General features: G+C 34.0%; 1 protein-coding gene and 1 pseudogene across 1 annotated transcript in view; one reads left to right on the top strand and one right to left on the bottom strand.

Annotated features, from left to right (window-relative positions):
• LOC125210272 (splicing factor U2AF-associated protein 2-like) overlaps positions 1 to 3,340 on the top strand; it is a 4,866-nt gene extending 1,526 nt beyond the window's left edge. The window contains exons 3-13 of the mRNA XM_048109832.1: positions 32 to 130; positions 198 to 404; positions 550 to 642; positions 741 to 779; positions 1,057 to 1,146; positions 1,262 to 1,364; positions 1,614 to 1,694; positions 2,013 to 2,089; positions 2,368 to 2,448; positions 2,566 to 2,657; positions 2,940 to 3,340. Of these exons, the coding sequence (XP_047965789.1) occupies positions 32 to 130; positions 198 to 404; positions 550 to 642; positions 741 to 779; positions 1,057 to 1,146; positions 1,262 to 1,364; positions 1,614 to 1,694; positions 2,013 to 2,089; positions 2,368 to 2,448; positions 2,566 to 2,657; positions 2,940 to 3,063 (1,086 nt within the window). The 3' untranslated portion in view covers positions 3,064 to 3,340. The remainder of the gene's footprint in view (positions 1 to 31; positions 131 to 197; positions 405 to 549; positions 643 to 740; positions 780 to 1,056; positions 1,147 to 1,261; positions 1,365 to 1,613; positions 1,695 to 2,012; positions 2,090 to 2,367; positions 2,449 to 2,565; positions 2,658 to 2,939) is intronic.
• Positions 3,341 to 6,776: 3,436 nt separating this feature from the next.
• Positions 6,777 to 12,453, bottom strand: LOC125210757 (annotated as a pseudogene).
• Between the last annotated feature and the right edge of the window lie 1,969 nt (positions 12,454 to 14,422).

Genomic DNA, 14,422 nt, shown 5'->3' with positions numbered 1-14,422 from the left:
GTGCCTAAGCTCGTTTAATTTGTCTGGACAGAGCATCACTCGAGTGCCTACTTGCATGAAAGTACACTTGTATGGGCTGAAGGATGCAGTGATTGGCAGCCGCTGTCATCAGTTCTTGGGGCTGCAACCGGTTCACAGCAAAATGCTCCTAGTGAAGGTTTTAATACATTTCAGTTTACTAAATTTGCTTATCATAGGAGGAAACAGATCAGAAGAAAGAGGATTATGGTCTGGAGGATATGGTGTTTGTGCAAGAAGAGGAAGTCTTTCCAATAGTGGATGCTAGTGATCTGCCAGTGAAAAAGGAGGAAAATGATGCTGTTGTAGCTGTTGAAGAAAAACAAAATGGCAAGCGAAAGCAGCGAGAGGAAAGTGCTGATAAGAAGCCTACTACTGAAAAGAAGGTTCTTCAAAATAGCAGTTTCTTTTATATTCAGAAGAAAGCTAGAACTCTATGCCAAGAGCACTAAGTTTTTCCTTATTTTTCTAGATTGCACTATGCACTTTATTCTGTAAGAACTTGTTTGATTTGTTATTCATGCCGTGTAGGAACCTAACAAACCACCTGATTCTTGGTTTGATTTGAAAGTTAATACACATGTATATGTAAATGGCTTGCCTGAAGATGTCACTATTGAAGAGGTTAGTATTGACTGAATTTGTTGCTAGCTGAAGTCTGCAGTTACATCTTCCCAACTTATCATCATTGAGAATGAGACTGACACCACCATCTGATACAGATGGCTGAAGTGTTCTCGAAGTGTGGGATCATAAAAGAGGTAATTGACATCTTGGTAAGCAATTTACATGGTTTAGGGGTCATCATTACATAATTTGGACCATGTTGTAACTTGGAGTTCCATTTGTGTGAATGTAGAAGTCGATAATTTTGAAATATTACATGAATTTTTTTTACTGTGACATTAGAGATTGGTCCATCTAGTCGGACCTTCTGTCATGCTTATTGGATATCTAATTTCTTCACTCTCTTGAATTATGGGGTGGGCGGGGGTTAAATTCTGTTACTTAATGGCTTTCATTGCTGAAACACTTTAGGATCCTGAAACAAAGAGGCCTCGAATAAAGATCTATGTTGACAAAGAAACTGGAAAGAAAAAGGGAGATGCTCTGGTAACTTATCTGAAGGTAATGTTACTTTCTTGTAGGATAGATTGTTTTGACTATGATCATGAGAATTTAATGAATTTTCTTTTCTATCTGTTTGTATGTTGGCGGTGATATATTTTTTTGTTTTGTCTAGGAACCTTCTGTAGACCTAGCTATCAAAATTTTGGACGGAGTTCCTCTAAGGCCTGATGGGAAGACTCCCATGTCAGTATCACTAGCTAAGTTTGAGCAAAAAGGTATGGGTCATGGACATAGCTGTTCATTGTGCTCTTTGGTACTTACAATTATCAAATGTTCAAGAGCATTATAGGAATTGCTAGTGTTGAATCTCAGCTTTTGTTAACTTGGGTGGAAGATTGTTTGTTATCATTATTGTTGTTTTCATTGTGTTTGTTTTTGGTTTACACATATCTTGTCAAGGGCGAATATTGTCATGTTAAATGTTGTGTACACATTGAATCTAATATCTACACTTATCCTCTCAGGTGATAAATTTATATCCAAGCAAGTAGACAATAAGAAGAAGAGAAAGCTTCAGAAGGTTGAGCAGAAGATGTTGGGCTGGGGTAAGATCTGTGGCAAGTAAAATTTTAATTTTGTGGTTCGAACTTCTCTTTCTTAATTTTAGTAAAGCATATCTAACAATTTCCTTTCTGATGATATGTTCGTATATATTTTCATCATATTAATATCCTTCATATGGAGGAGGGTTGTATGTTGACATTCATTACTTCACTGTAAGAGAGAATGGATAATTGATTAGGTCTTCTTGATTCCATCTTTCTTCCATGCTCATTGTCGATCAATATATGCATTCTAATGTTCTCGGTCACTTGACATGGATTCAGTTAGATATTAATTATTTCATTTTCATGAACAATCAGGTGGCCGTGATGATTCAAAGGTGTCTATGCCAGCAACTGTCCTTCTCCGTTACATGTTCACTCCCGCTGAAATGAGGGTAATGCATTGTGCCTATCTATCTGACTTCGGCTAGTGAGTTTCCTGCTGTGAACCTATCTAATCAAACATATTTAGGCTAAATCAGTCATAACACTAAGTCAATATCTAGTGCAGTAGCATCACATAAGCTCATCATAAATAGTAGTAGTAATAAACATTTTGCTCTGAGACCAGTTCCATTCTGGCTGTTGCTTTAGTTTTTTGATCTTGATGTGGTCTATCATAGGCCAATGAGAGTTTTCTCTGAAGTATGTATTGTACTTCGTTTTCTTATAGGCAGATGAGAGTTTGCGCTCTGAACTGGAAGAGGATGTCCGTGATGAGTGTGGAAAACTTGGCCCGTTGGATGCTGTCAAGGTAATTCTAGTTTATTCGTAAGCAGAAAAAGCCCTGGTGATTCATTCATTTCAACATACTTGTACTTTTATCTTATGATTTATCTCTAATAACTTCTACTTTAACATGGATTTTCAGATATGTGAAAATCACCCTCAAGGTGTTATCTTGGTGAAGTATAAGGATAGTAAGGATGCTCTTAAATGCATAGAGTTGATGAACGGGCGATGGTAATATTCTCATTCAATTTACTCTTCCTTATTTGTATTAGTGATGTACTTATAAATATGACAATCAAAATGATTAGTCGACATGAACACATAATACCATAGAGTGATAATTGCAAGCTTAAAATCAATCAAGTAATGCGTCCCTGGCCGTGTCTCGCTCGTCTAGTTTAGGTTGCATGGTTACTGATTAAACACTTTGAACACTTCATATTATTGGACTCAAGAAGATCCATCACTGATCCACAGTTCTGACCTTGCTTGATATTTTTTCTTCATTTTCAGGTTTGGTGGGAAGCAGGTACATGCATGTCTTGATGATGGTATCGTTAACCATGCTTTGGTACGTGATTTGGAAGAAGAGACTGACAGATTAGAGAAATTCGGGGAAGAGCTTGAAAATGAATGACAGATTGTTGGAGTAGGCACATGCATCTCGTAAATGTAAATGAGGAGTGTTATTATGCCTGAATGCCTGCAAGTTTGCAGTTCAAGATTCACTGGTGATTTATAGTTGCACTTTCGAGTATGGCATCTCTGTATATTGTTTTTGCAGAATGTATCAAAGCTCTCTCAGATTTGAGAGAGAGAGAGAGAGAGAGAGACTGAACTGTCTCTATACTGATTTTAGTTCACATTGGATAATGGGATTCTCTTGTTTAATTTCTTAGTTGGAAATTTGCGTAGTGGTGATGTGGTTAGTGAAGGCTACTCGGAGGTTGAAAATTTGATTACGAGGTCGGTGGTTTCTATTAGGGCATTCACAACAATGAACTTTTTTCAACCCTAAATCAACTTACATATCATTTTATAACTGACACATTATCCATTTCCATTTCGTCTCTAGTTTCTCAGTTTCTGTAGTATGAGCAGTGCTATTTCAGCCTAAAATCATTCAGTTTAACCCGTTGAAACTCTATATTAAATCAGATCGATAGACGCAGCTCCCCTGAAAGCAGAAATCCTGGTTCTCGTCAGCGCAACTGAAGTATCGGAACTCTATAAAAATTTGGGAATGCTGTGGAGAAGCAACGAAGATTCTTTTTTCGTCATCGAAAAAAAGCTCTTTTGATTTATAGAGAATGTCGCCAAAACTATGGGCGCTAGGGCTCATCTCCTGAATGTTGACCATGATGTAAGTGAACTTGGTCATATCCTTATGCACTTGGGCCTAATGCTTGCGCAGATGATCATAATTACATCGGGGTGCATCAGTCGGCTTTGCTCCTTGACAAAAACAGATTTTGCATGTTTTAAATGCAAATTAGTTAGAGGATATTTTTTCCCATTCTAAACCTTTTTCCAACCTATAAATGCCCATAACCTAATTCATAGAATTCATCTCAGAGCCTCCAATCTTTCTTCGCTCTACACATTCTTTCATTCCATATTCCACAAATAATCCATCCATCTTCCACTGGAGCGGTTTTTATCAATTTCTTTCATGTCTCGTACTTTTATTGTTTTTACTACTTGTCTATGAGTGGTTAAACATCCTTTGTAGTTTTTTTTGGTGAACATTATTATGAACATGTATTGATTTTTTGAATTGCACCTTTTCCTAGCTCTTGTGAATGTTTTGCTTATTCTTGTGCTTTTATTGTTCTTTTGTCTGGTCAACTTTAGAACTACGTTCGTTTAAATGGATTAATCGAGAGATAGCTAGTTTTACGTGGTAAAAGGAATCGTGACTTTCCTAATAATCCCACATAAAGGTAAAACTTCCGTGAGATTAATCATCATTAGGTCGTAGTAGTTGGATCCTAAAAACTCTACATTCTTTAGTATGCTTTGTATTACTCCCTCCGTCCACAAAAAATAGAGCAATTTGTGTATGACACAAGTTTTAATGTAGAATTGGTAAAGTAAGAGAGAAGGGAAAAAAGTAAGAGAAAAGGAGAAAAAGTAAGAGATAAGTAGTGTTAGTGGAATGATGTGTAGGGTTATTATTTGTTGAAAACTTTCCATAAATGAATGTGCTCTATTTTTTGTGGACGGCCAAAAATGGTAATTGTGCTCTATTTTTTGTGGACGGAGGGAGTATTTTATTTTTATGTTTTCTATTATTTGTTTATTTATTTCAGTCTAGCGTTATAAATCAAACCCTAAAAAAACTCGGTGTCTCTAAATAGTACTCCCTCTGTCCCACAAAAGATGTCACACTTGTGGGACGGCACGAGATTTTAGGAGGTTTTGTTTTGTGTGTTAAATGGATAGAGAAAATATAATTTTTATATTCATGTGAGAGAGAACTTTTTCCAAAAAGGGAAATGTGACATCTTTTGTGGGACGGAGGGAGTATATGACACTTAGTATATGATACTCCCTCCGTCCCGACCAAGATGACACATTGCTTAGCCGTCACGAGATTTTAGGAGTTATTGGTCAAAGTGTTTAATTAGAGAGAGAGAAGGTGGGTGTAAGTATTAAATTAGAGAGATTAAAAAAGATGGATATTTTAATAGGAGTGAAAAAAAGTAGTTGAGTGTATTAATTGGAGAGAGAAAGTTACCAAAAAAGGAAATGTGTCATCTTAGTTGGGACAAACTAAAAATGAAAACGTGTCATCTTAAGCGGGACGGAAGCAGTAGCTAGTTGCAATCTTATTCCCTCGGTTCGATATCCCGGTACTGACCTTTAGCTATATTAGATCTACCATGTATGCTTGCAGGTATTTTTAGTGCTAATAAATAGTGTATCACACATGTGGTACTTTCCGGCAATCGTATTCCAAAACATTGTTATCCTTTGGTTGTTGTCGAGGATTGGGGCATTCTATGCGTCGATAAAAATGTGTACCAAGACCATCGACTCCTCTAGGGTGTACTTCGAGCCATCCCACAATAGCCAGCTTCTTGCCCTTCCCGCGCTGTGATGGCTCCATACTATTGACTTCTAATTGTTGGTATTCATCATCGACAACAAATTCATCAACGGATAAGGAGATCCTTATCTGCGTCAATGTTCTTGCTAGCCGGCCTCGCTGCATCTGAACCCTTTTGTTAAACATAATCTTGAGTTATTGTTGCTCATTTGGATCTGGATTGTGGCACTATCAAGAGAAAATGCAAAATTAAAGAGATCAGAAGTGGATTGCTTGAAGTAGGTTAAGAAGATTGATGGGCTAATTAGGTTTTCTTTCGACAAAGACATGTCAAAATCTTTTGTGACAATAAAACTGCAATTGTTATCAGAAAATTTGACACAACATAATATAACCAAGCATGTCGAAGTAAACAAAAACTTTATTGAAGAAAAATCAAAATTGGAATTGTTGAATTTCTCTTTATTCGTTCTGAAGATCGATTTTATTGATATTTTGATCTAGGAAGTGAGTCAATGAACTTTTTAGAGGTACTTGGTAGGTTAAGTTCAGTTAACCCATAACTTTGTTTGAAGGACAAAGGAAATAAAGCACACAACAAATTTGTAAAAAAAAATCATGAGATTAGTTTCTCCTTGAGAGTATGGATTATTCTTTGAGTATATATTCCTTCATATTGTAGTATATTTGTTCCTATATAGATAGAAGACTAAAGTCTAAAATTGGTCTCGTACATTTGTTTAAAAAATATTTTGATCCTACACATTAAGTGTGTTAACTTCCGATCCTAAACAATATGTTTGTTCCATCTTTAATGGTCAATTGAGTTTTAAAGTCCGAAACTAATATATTTGTACAAAAAACCTTATTTGGTTATGCATTAAGTGTGTTAGCATATGGTCTTAAACAACACGTTGGTCCATTAATTTAACTCACTAATCAGGTCGAAATGTGGTTGAGCGTTAATTTTTTACGGAATCGTTAAATATAGACCAAAATATATTATCTAGGACAAGAAGCTAATACTTAATGTGTAAGATCAATTTTTTAGCAAAGATACATGAGCAATTTTCGACTTTAGTCCATATAGAATTGATGATCATGTTAAAAATATACATCTACTTAAAGTGAGTTCTTTTTTTTTTGGCAAATTTTTAACATTTACTCTCTTATTTTATTTTCTAATCTTTTTTATTCTATCATCATTCTTCTGCTTTATTTTCTTTCATATTTTATTCTCTTTTTATTAACTCTTTAAACATCAATTTTTTAAATTTCTATTTGCACAAAAGAAACTCTTTGCTTATAACGGGACAGAATGAATGTAGTCAGTTTGTTACAAGGAAAGAGAAAAAAGAGATATCGGACAGAATTTAGAAAATTTGAGGCGTGTGTTAATCAAAGAGAAGAATTATAGTGAAACTGAAAGCGCATAAGGAGTTTGACAGAGTTGTATTTGAGACCCTTCCTATCGTAGAGAGGAACTGCACGTATCCCTTGCCTTAGCTCCGACACCGGCAAGCAAGTTTGGCCCCCAAAATCACCCTTTTCAGATGTATCATGATCCCTTACTTCAATCCTCAACACCGCTAGCTCCGGAATTCTCAATCCAAACGTAAACTCTTCGTTCCAATACGGGATCCACTCGTCTTTCTTAACATCCGTCTTCTCCTTTGCACTATCCGCTCCCACCCCGATTATGTGCACCTAAAGCAGCAGTTTGGTTGAAAGATAAATAAACAAGAATATACATATTAAGTCATTTTTTTATATAACTTCAAGATAGATGAGTTATCTAACTTATCAATTTGTATCTTTTTATTTATGTAGGTAAGTATCTGTCTAATTGTTGCTTTACCTTGGTGTAGAAATCAGGTGGTGAATATGTGTCAAAGTGCGTGCGGCTGAAATCATGTCGCCACCCGTCTCCCATGTATACACTTACCTGCGCTACCGCAGATCAAATAATGAAATACTCTTTGCAAAGACGCTTTTTGACTCGACATATGGTTTAAGAATTTTTTTGAACTATATATAAATGGGTGAAAAAACTAAGTCTAAAAATAAATATTAATGTAGATGCTTTATTATTTGTGGACGTCCCAAAATAGCAAAGTGCATACTTTATTCATGAACAGAGGGGGCAGTATTATTTTTAAAAATGATGTCATCCTAACTCACCTTTAAAATCATCTTGACAGGCAATGTTAGTTTGGGGTCGAAAACCTCATTGTTTACACCTTTCTTCATAAGAAACTCAGGCTTCTTCACATACCCACAGCCTCCATTCGAACTAAACAGCCCCTTCATAATCTGAAGCGATTTTCCATGCCCCTATACATCATATAATCATATATACCCATCAAATTAATGTTACAAATTAAGCTCAATTAATTTGAAAAATAAACCTACCTGCATGTTAAAGGCAACCATCTGAGCTCCATGCATCCACCCTATCATTGGCTTATAGTTAGATGAGGTTACTCTCGTTCCCTTTGGATATATCCTCATTATATTCCTCTGTGTGAATCTACAAAATCAACCATTATCATAAATCTAATTTACAATTATATACTCCCTTCGTCTCACTAAAGGCATTTCGTTTTGAGCAATCGTTATGAAAAAATGACACTAATAAATAGTTAAAGTGCATAGAGAGTATTATTCTCTTTGCAATACTGTCTCAGTATTTTAACTATTTATTAGTATCATTTTTTCAAAATGAGTGCTCAAAACGAAATGTCTCTACTACAGTGGGACATCGAGAGTAGTATATTACATGACTACCTTACGACATCTGTTCCATATAAATCAGCAGCCTTTTCCAGCCTCTGTTCACTCAAACTAAGCCTACTAACATTGTTGCTTCCATCTCTTAGAGCCTGCCTCAATCCCTTCTTCGCACTCCCTGCGCGAATGCCTATGAGACGTTTATATTCGGGCGCAGCCCTACTCCTCAGCTTCTCTTGCACTTCCTCGCCTTCTTCGTCGTCACTCTGAGATATAAAGTTTCATTGTAACCACATTCAACACTAGCATGTCTAGAAATAAATATTTTTACCTCAGACATATATTTTTCGGGCAGAGGTGAATTAGATAGGTCTAAATTGTTATCGGCAAGGTACTCTTTTGGTGGCTTGGTAGAGAGTATGATCTTGTGCTTCAAGTCGTTAGGCGATGGAAACGCTTCCAAGCTATCTGACTCGGGACAATAAAGCATATCTCCAAAAACACGAGTAACCATCTGCACAATTAATAAAACATGTGAATCTTTAAAAGAGTAAAGGTCAATTCTGGTCCTAAACATATGACCAAAATACGAATCTGGTCTAAAACATTCATCTTTTGAAAAACAGGTCCATAACAAATGAAATCCTTGTCGCAGTGTCCTTTTTTGACGGTTCCGTAAAAAAGCTAACGGTCATGCCACTGTGCAATTAGCATTGACCATTAGTTTTTTGACAAAATCGGAAAAAAAATGACTACTTCGTCCACACTTTCATTAGTTATGGACCTGTTTTTCAAAAAGTGAATGTTTTTTTACCAAATTCGTATTTTGGTCATATATGTAGGACCAAAATTGACTTTTACAGTCTTTAAAATGATGTTATGATGTTTCCATAACAGAGAGAGTTAATTTGTTACCTCTGCAACTTTAGCTTGAAGATGTGGAGGAAGGTGATCTTCTAGAGTGATTATGACAGGGTACGGAGATTTAATGAACGCGTGCTTTTTGATCGACTCTAAGCATCTCATCAATGGCACGGGAGGAGTCAGTGTTCTGCAAGTCACAGTAAGCTGTTGGGTTCGGGGAATTAGTAAATGTGCAAGCAATATATAAGTGCAGGAAAACATACTTTCCGTGATAAACTTGAATGTTGTCTTTGGCGGAATTGGGCCATAGATCTAACTCAATGCCTCGAACACCATTTTCGAGAGCGTGGATGATGGGGACTTCGCTACACTCGCTGTTCAACTGGTTTCCGATTAAGTAGGAATTGTGGCCTGTATATATGAAATAATGTTGCATTGGAGCACTCATGTCATGGTGCACCTGAAGGAATTTTTCACAATTTGTTAAGCTAAATCTATGCTTTAATTTCTCAACCAAACACAATAGATGCAATCAGTAAACTCACCAGATTATTTATCTTATGTGCTATTGTTTTGTTTTGTTTTAGGAAAACTACTAAAATTGATGTGATTATTACTACTACTAAATACAAATATCAAGCCCTTGAGTTGAGCTAATTAATTGATTGTTGATAAAGATTTTTGGTAGTAAGTTGGTTGAGCTTATGCAGGATACAGGATCATTATATAGCCATGCACCACTTTTCTTTCTAGTGTTTCGACATATTGTGTGTCACAAAACTTATATACTACTCCTACTTTTTATGAAAAATGCCTTTTTAATGGAATTTACATAAACATAAGTTTAGTAGCTCAATTGCTATACAGTAACTTTTATGAGTGTGAAGTAATAATAGCCATATTTGATGAAAAATGTGAATGCAAACAGAATATAGTTAAAAAAATTGTGCATGGATTGAGACAGTAATATAAACATCATATATCATGTATTTATTTTAACCACAAAATCAAAATTTAAAATGCAATTTATGAAAACTGAGAATTTAATAACTATTCGGTTACCATTCATCTACAAAATTAAAGCTACCAAAAGTTTAAACTCGTACGTTATAAAAGCCATTCTAAAGTAAAGTATTCAAAATGTCAGTGGAGTGGGGTCCATGTTCCTCCAATAATTTTAAACTTTTCAGAGGTATTTTATGTTAGAACATGGAGTAATTTATAAAATTATTTTTAAATTTGAGAATTAAGAATTTATTTTCGTGAGGTTTAGGGGCTTATGGCTAAAAGCCTAAAAATAAAAGGTTGAAATATTGTTTGAATGTTTTAAAATGTAACGTACCCTATTTCTCATTGTATAAGTAGTAGTGCAGTAAATAATACTCATGCTACTACATTGAAATATTCTAGTAACATATATACCCGAATAAAAATTCCATGATTCTTTCATACCAAGTTGATATACACTCCCTAGCAAATGAAAAAAAAAGGTCCACATGCATGACACGTCAATTAAGCACCAATTCAATAAAACTAAATAGACATCCATTAATTATAGAAAGTAGCATTGCTACTATTGAATATGGAAATTGCCATCAAGGCGTGTAATATACTACATAGATGTATATTATTTTACACATAAAAAAGTAATTATATTACAATACTTTTCATGTCAAGAAAGAAAAATATATTATATCTCTTTGATAGTACTATTTTGATACTTTATAATTGGTGAGCCTTTTTTTTTCTTGTTTTGTATTTATATTATATGGAAACTTTATTCAAAATTATGACTATAGCTTATATTTTGTTATCATATTAAGTAACCAATTATAGTTTTTAATATTTTCGTGTATAATTTCAATTATTTCTTAATTGTTTACATGGTAATAAGAAAATAATGAAAATTATTTATAATTTTTAATATTTTCTTGTAAATTTCCAATGAACTTTTTGATTTTTTACATGAATAAGAAAATATTGAAAATTATAATTGATTAATGCTAACAAAAACTTATAAGTTATAGTCATAAATTTTATTTGTATAAAGTTATAGTATATACTATAGATATAAAACAAGAAAAAAAGATTTCACCAATAAAATCTTAAAATAGTACAACTATGAAAGAGTTGTAATGTGTTTTTTTTTCTTGACATGATTACTATATATATTGCACGTCTATTATACGATGGTATTCCATATTTAACAGTAGTACTATAACGTCAGTCTTTGATTAATGGATGTCTATTTTGTATAGTTAGTTTTATTGAGTTAGTGTTTAATTAACGTGGTAAGTGGATTTTTTTTTTTTCATTTGGCAAGAAATTATTGGTGAGGTATACCAAATTACTATGCCAATTTGGTATGGATTAGTTATGGAATTTTTATTCATGTATCCTCTCCGTCCAAAAAAATAGAAACTCTTTCTTTTTTGATCCGTCCTTTAGAAATAGAAATTTTCTATTATAATGTCTTTATCTCTAATAAGGTGGGGTCCATTTTTCATTAACATATTTTTTTCTATATCTCAATCTTTATCAATTTTACATTAAAATTCATGTCGTTTCAAAAGTTTTTATTTTTAAGGGACGGAAAGAAGTATTATATTTCAAGACATTTTACTAGTTTTAAACTAAGTTTATTCTTGAATAACTGTAAGGTTTCCACATTATACTTAATTTTCTTAAAATTGTGCTTCAGTTAAATTGGTCAGTGGTTAAGTTTAAAAGTTTGTATTATAGGAGAAAATAGGCGGCTTAAAATATTTGCTGGACTTCATTTCTTGGATTCCATCGAACGTGTACACGACTTAGCATTTAAATTAGTAGAAGATGACCAAATTAAGCATATCCTAATAATATCTCACATACCTAATAACAACATTAACCAATCTATTTAAACAGTTGACTCTACATCCTTATATTTTTATGTAAATTCAATTTTCCACAAATCCCAAAAATGTAACCAACCAATAGTGCAATTCAAACATTTAAGAAATGGAGTAAAAAAAAAGAGAGAGAAATTAGCAAAAAAACCTGAGAATTGATAGGAGCATTGAGATGAGAGTTGAAGACGAAATGGAAGAATTGATCGAGGGTGAGGCCGGCGGCGTTGTGGTGGGGGAGGAACACCTTCGCCATGATCTCCGCCGCGTGGGCGGAGGTGCACCCTTGGTACTCCAGCAAGAACTTGTGCAGCTGCTCCGCCTTCATGTGGGCCCCTCCCTCCGCGTATTGTTTGAACGCCGCCGTGACCTCCGGCGGCGCGTGGGGCTCGCTGATCTTGAATTTCCGGTTGTAAAATCCAAACACCCTATAGTTGTTGTAACTCTTCTCCATTTCCCTCTCTCTCTCTCTCTCTTTGTTAGTAAATGTGTATAATAACTATGTATGACTTTGTATAATTAATCAACAACACGTCCCTATATATATTTATATGTATTGTATGTAACGCGTCGAAGGAAGTGTTAATGTGTTATTATAGTGGGTTAATTGGTTGAAAGGTTCTTTCTTGGAAGTTTTGTCGTTCGTGGGAGATGGATTCTTTAATTATTTCTCTTTAAAAAGAGAAATATTTTAAGATAAAATCATTTCCTTTTGCTTTCCTTGGCGCTTCACTTTTATCTAATTGGGGGGTTAGATACGAAGGTAATTTACATAAAGTCGCGTATAAAGAGCATTTATTTCATAGGTATATTCTAAACATAAATAAAATAAAACTTTGAAATGAAATAAACTAAAAGAAACTCCTATATAATTAATTGAAGCAAAGAATATAACTAACAAACAATTATTATTGGTTAGTAACTTTTCATATACATATTCTAATTAAATAAGAAAGTAAATAAATAGTACTTCAAAACAACTTAATAAATTTAAAAAATTCTAATTTATAGATTAATTCAAATCATGCATCAAATTGGTAAAATAATATAGATTAAATTAAAGATATTAGTTAATCGCACTGGATTAAAAAACGAATTTGTATTACTTCAGCTAGAAGTGATCAAGAAGTGAGCAGAGAAAATTTACAAAGATGTGATCCGGAAGCGTGGAGGGAAAAATCACATGAAGTGATCCAAACCTTGAAGGGAAAAAAGTATGCTATTAATGTCCTTCATTTACTCATAAATTTATTGCGCTAATACACTAATCCTCAGAAATTTCTCACCATTGTAAATGGAAAGAATCCAAACAATTGAGCAGTGATGTTAACGGTCAACTGCATTTTGACTAAATTGATGAGTTAAATATAGACCAAAACATAGGACAGTACTTTAGAAAAAAACCTAACAATAATGTGTAGGACCAAATATGTTTTTGGTACAAAAGTATACGAATAATTTTGGACTTTAAGATGCAGGTGACTGTTATTTTTTTACAGAACCGTTAAATATGGACCAAAATATATTGTTTGAGATGAAAAGTTAACCCATTTAATATATACGACAAAAATATTTTTTTGGGAAAATGTAAGGGACTAATTTTAGACTTTTAGTCAAATATATTTTTATCAATAATGAGAAATATATAAAGATAATTAATTTCTTTTTGTTTTACTTTGAACGACTTTTATCTAATTAGGTTGGACAAGAGTCACACAACAGACAGTCGCGTGCAAAGAGCACTTATTAAGTTGCTACTTGGTGCAAGCTTCTGTTTTCATTGTATGTACACCATCCATATCAGACTAAATGTTCCATATATTATTTGACTTTGTATTTGTCATGTTCACTTGTTAGATGTGTTAGTTTCAAATTCTTTATCTTTTGTCACAGTACAAACTCAATTGTTAAATGCTTCCTCCCCCGATAAAAATATATGCATTTTTCATTTACGGCCTTTCTATCAAAATATGAACATTTTTTTATGGAAAATTATCCTAATTTATTATCCCGATACATCAGGTTATTTACAAAAATGTCCACAATAGCACCGCCGCGGTGCCACGGGGGGCGCCGTGGCAAGAGGGGTGGTGGCAGCGGTCTCGCGGCGGCCTATTGTGAGCCGTTGTGACCGTTGCGGCAGTAAAAAATGTGTTTTTCTTTTTCTTAATTTATTTTGTGTTGATGTGATAGAAGAATTTTTTGTGGCTGTGCTGACTAGGTGGACAAGTTTTTTTTGGCTGTGGCGTGACAGTTGCACCTTATTGTGGACACTCTTATACAATCATTTAAATACTAATACTAATAATGAGAGTTTCACTATCCACTAAAATTATTTTAATTACTTCTCTTTTATTTTAATTACTTCTCTTTTATTTTAAAGAAATGAATCTGCATTGCTTTCATTTTGGACGTGATCAAACAATGGGAAAGGGACTATTTACAAAGATGTGACCCAAAAACTT

Source organism: Salvia hispanica, chromosome 3 (assembly GCF_023119035.1).
Source record: "Salvia hispanica cultivar TCC Black 2014 chromosome 3, UniMelb_Shisp_WGS_1.0, whole genome shotgun sequence".
Classification (NCBI taxonomy): Eukaryota; Viridiplantae; Streptophyta; class Magnoliopsida; order Lamiales; family Lamiaceae; genus Salvia; species Salvia hispanica.
Note: the sequence above shows the minus strand (reverse complement) of the source record. Positions and strands in the feature narration are given on the sequence as shown.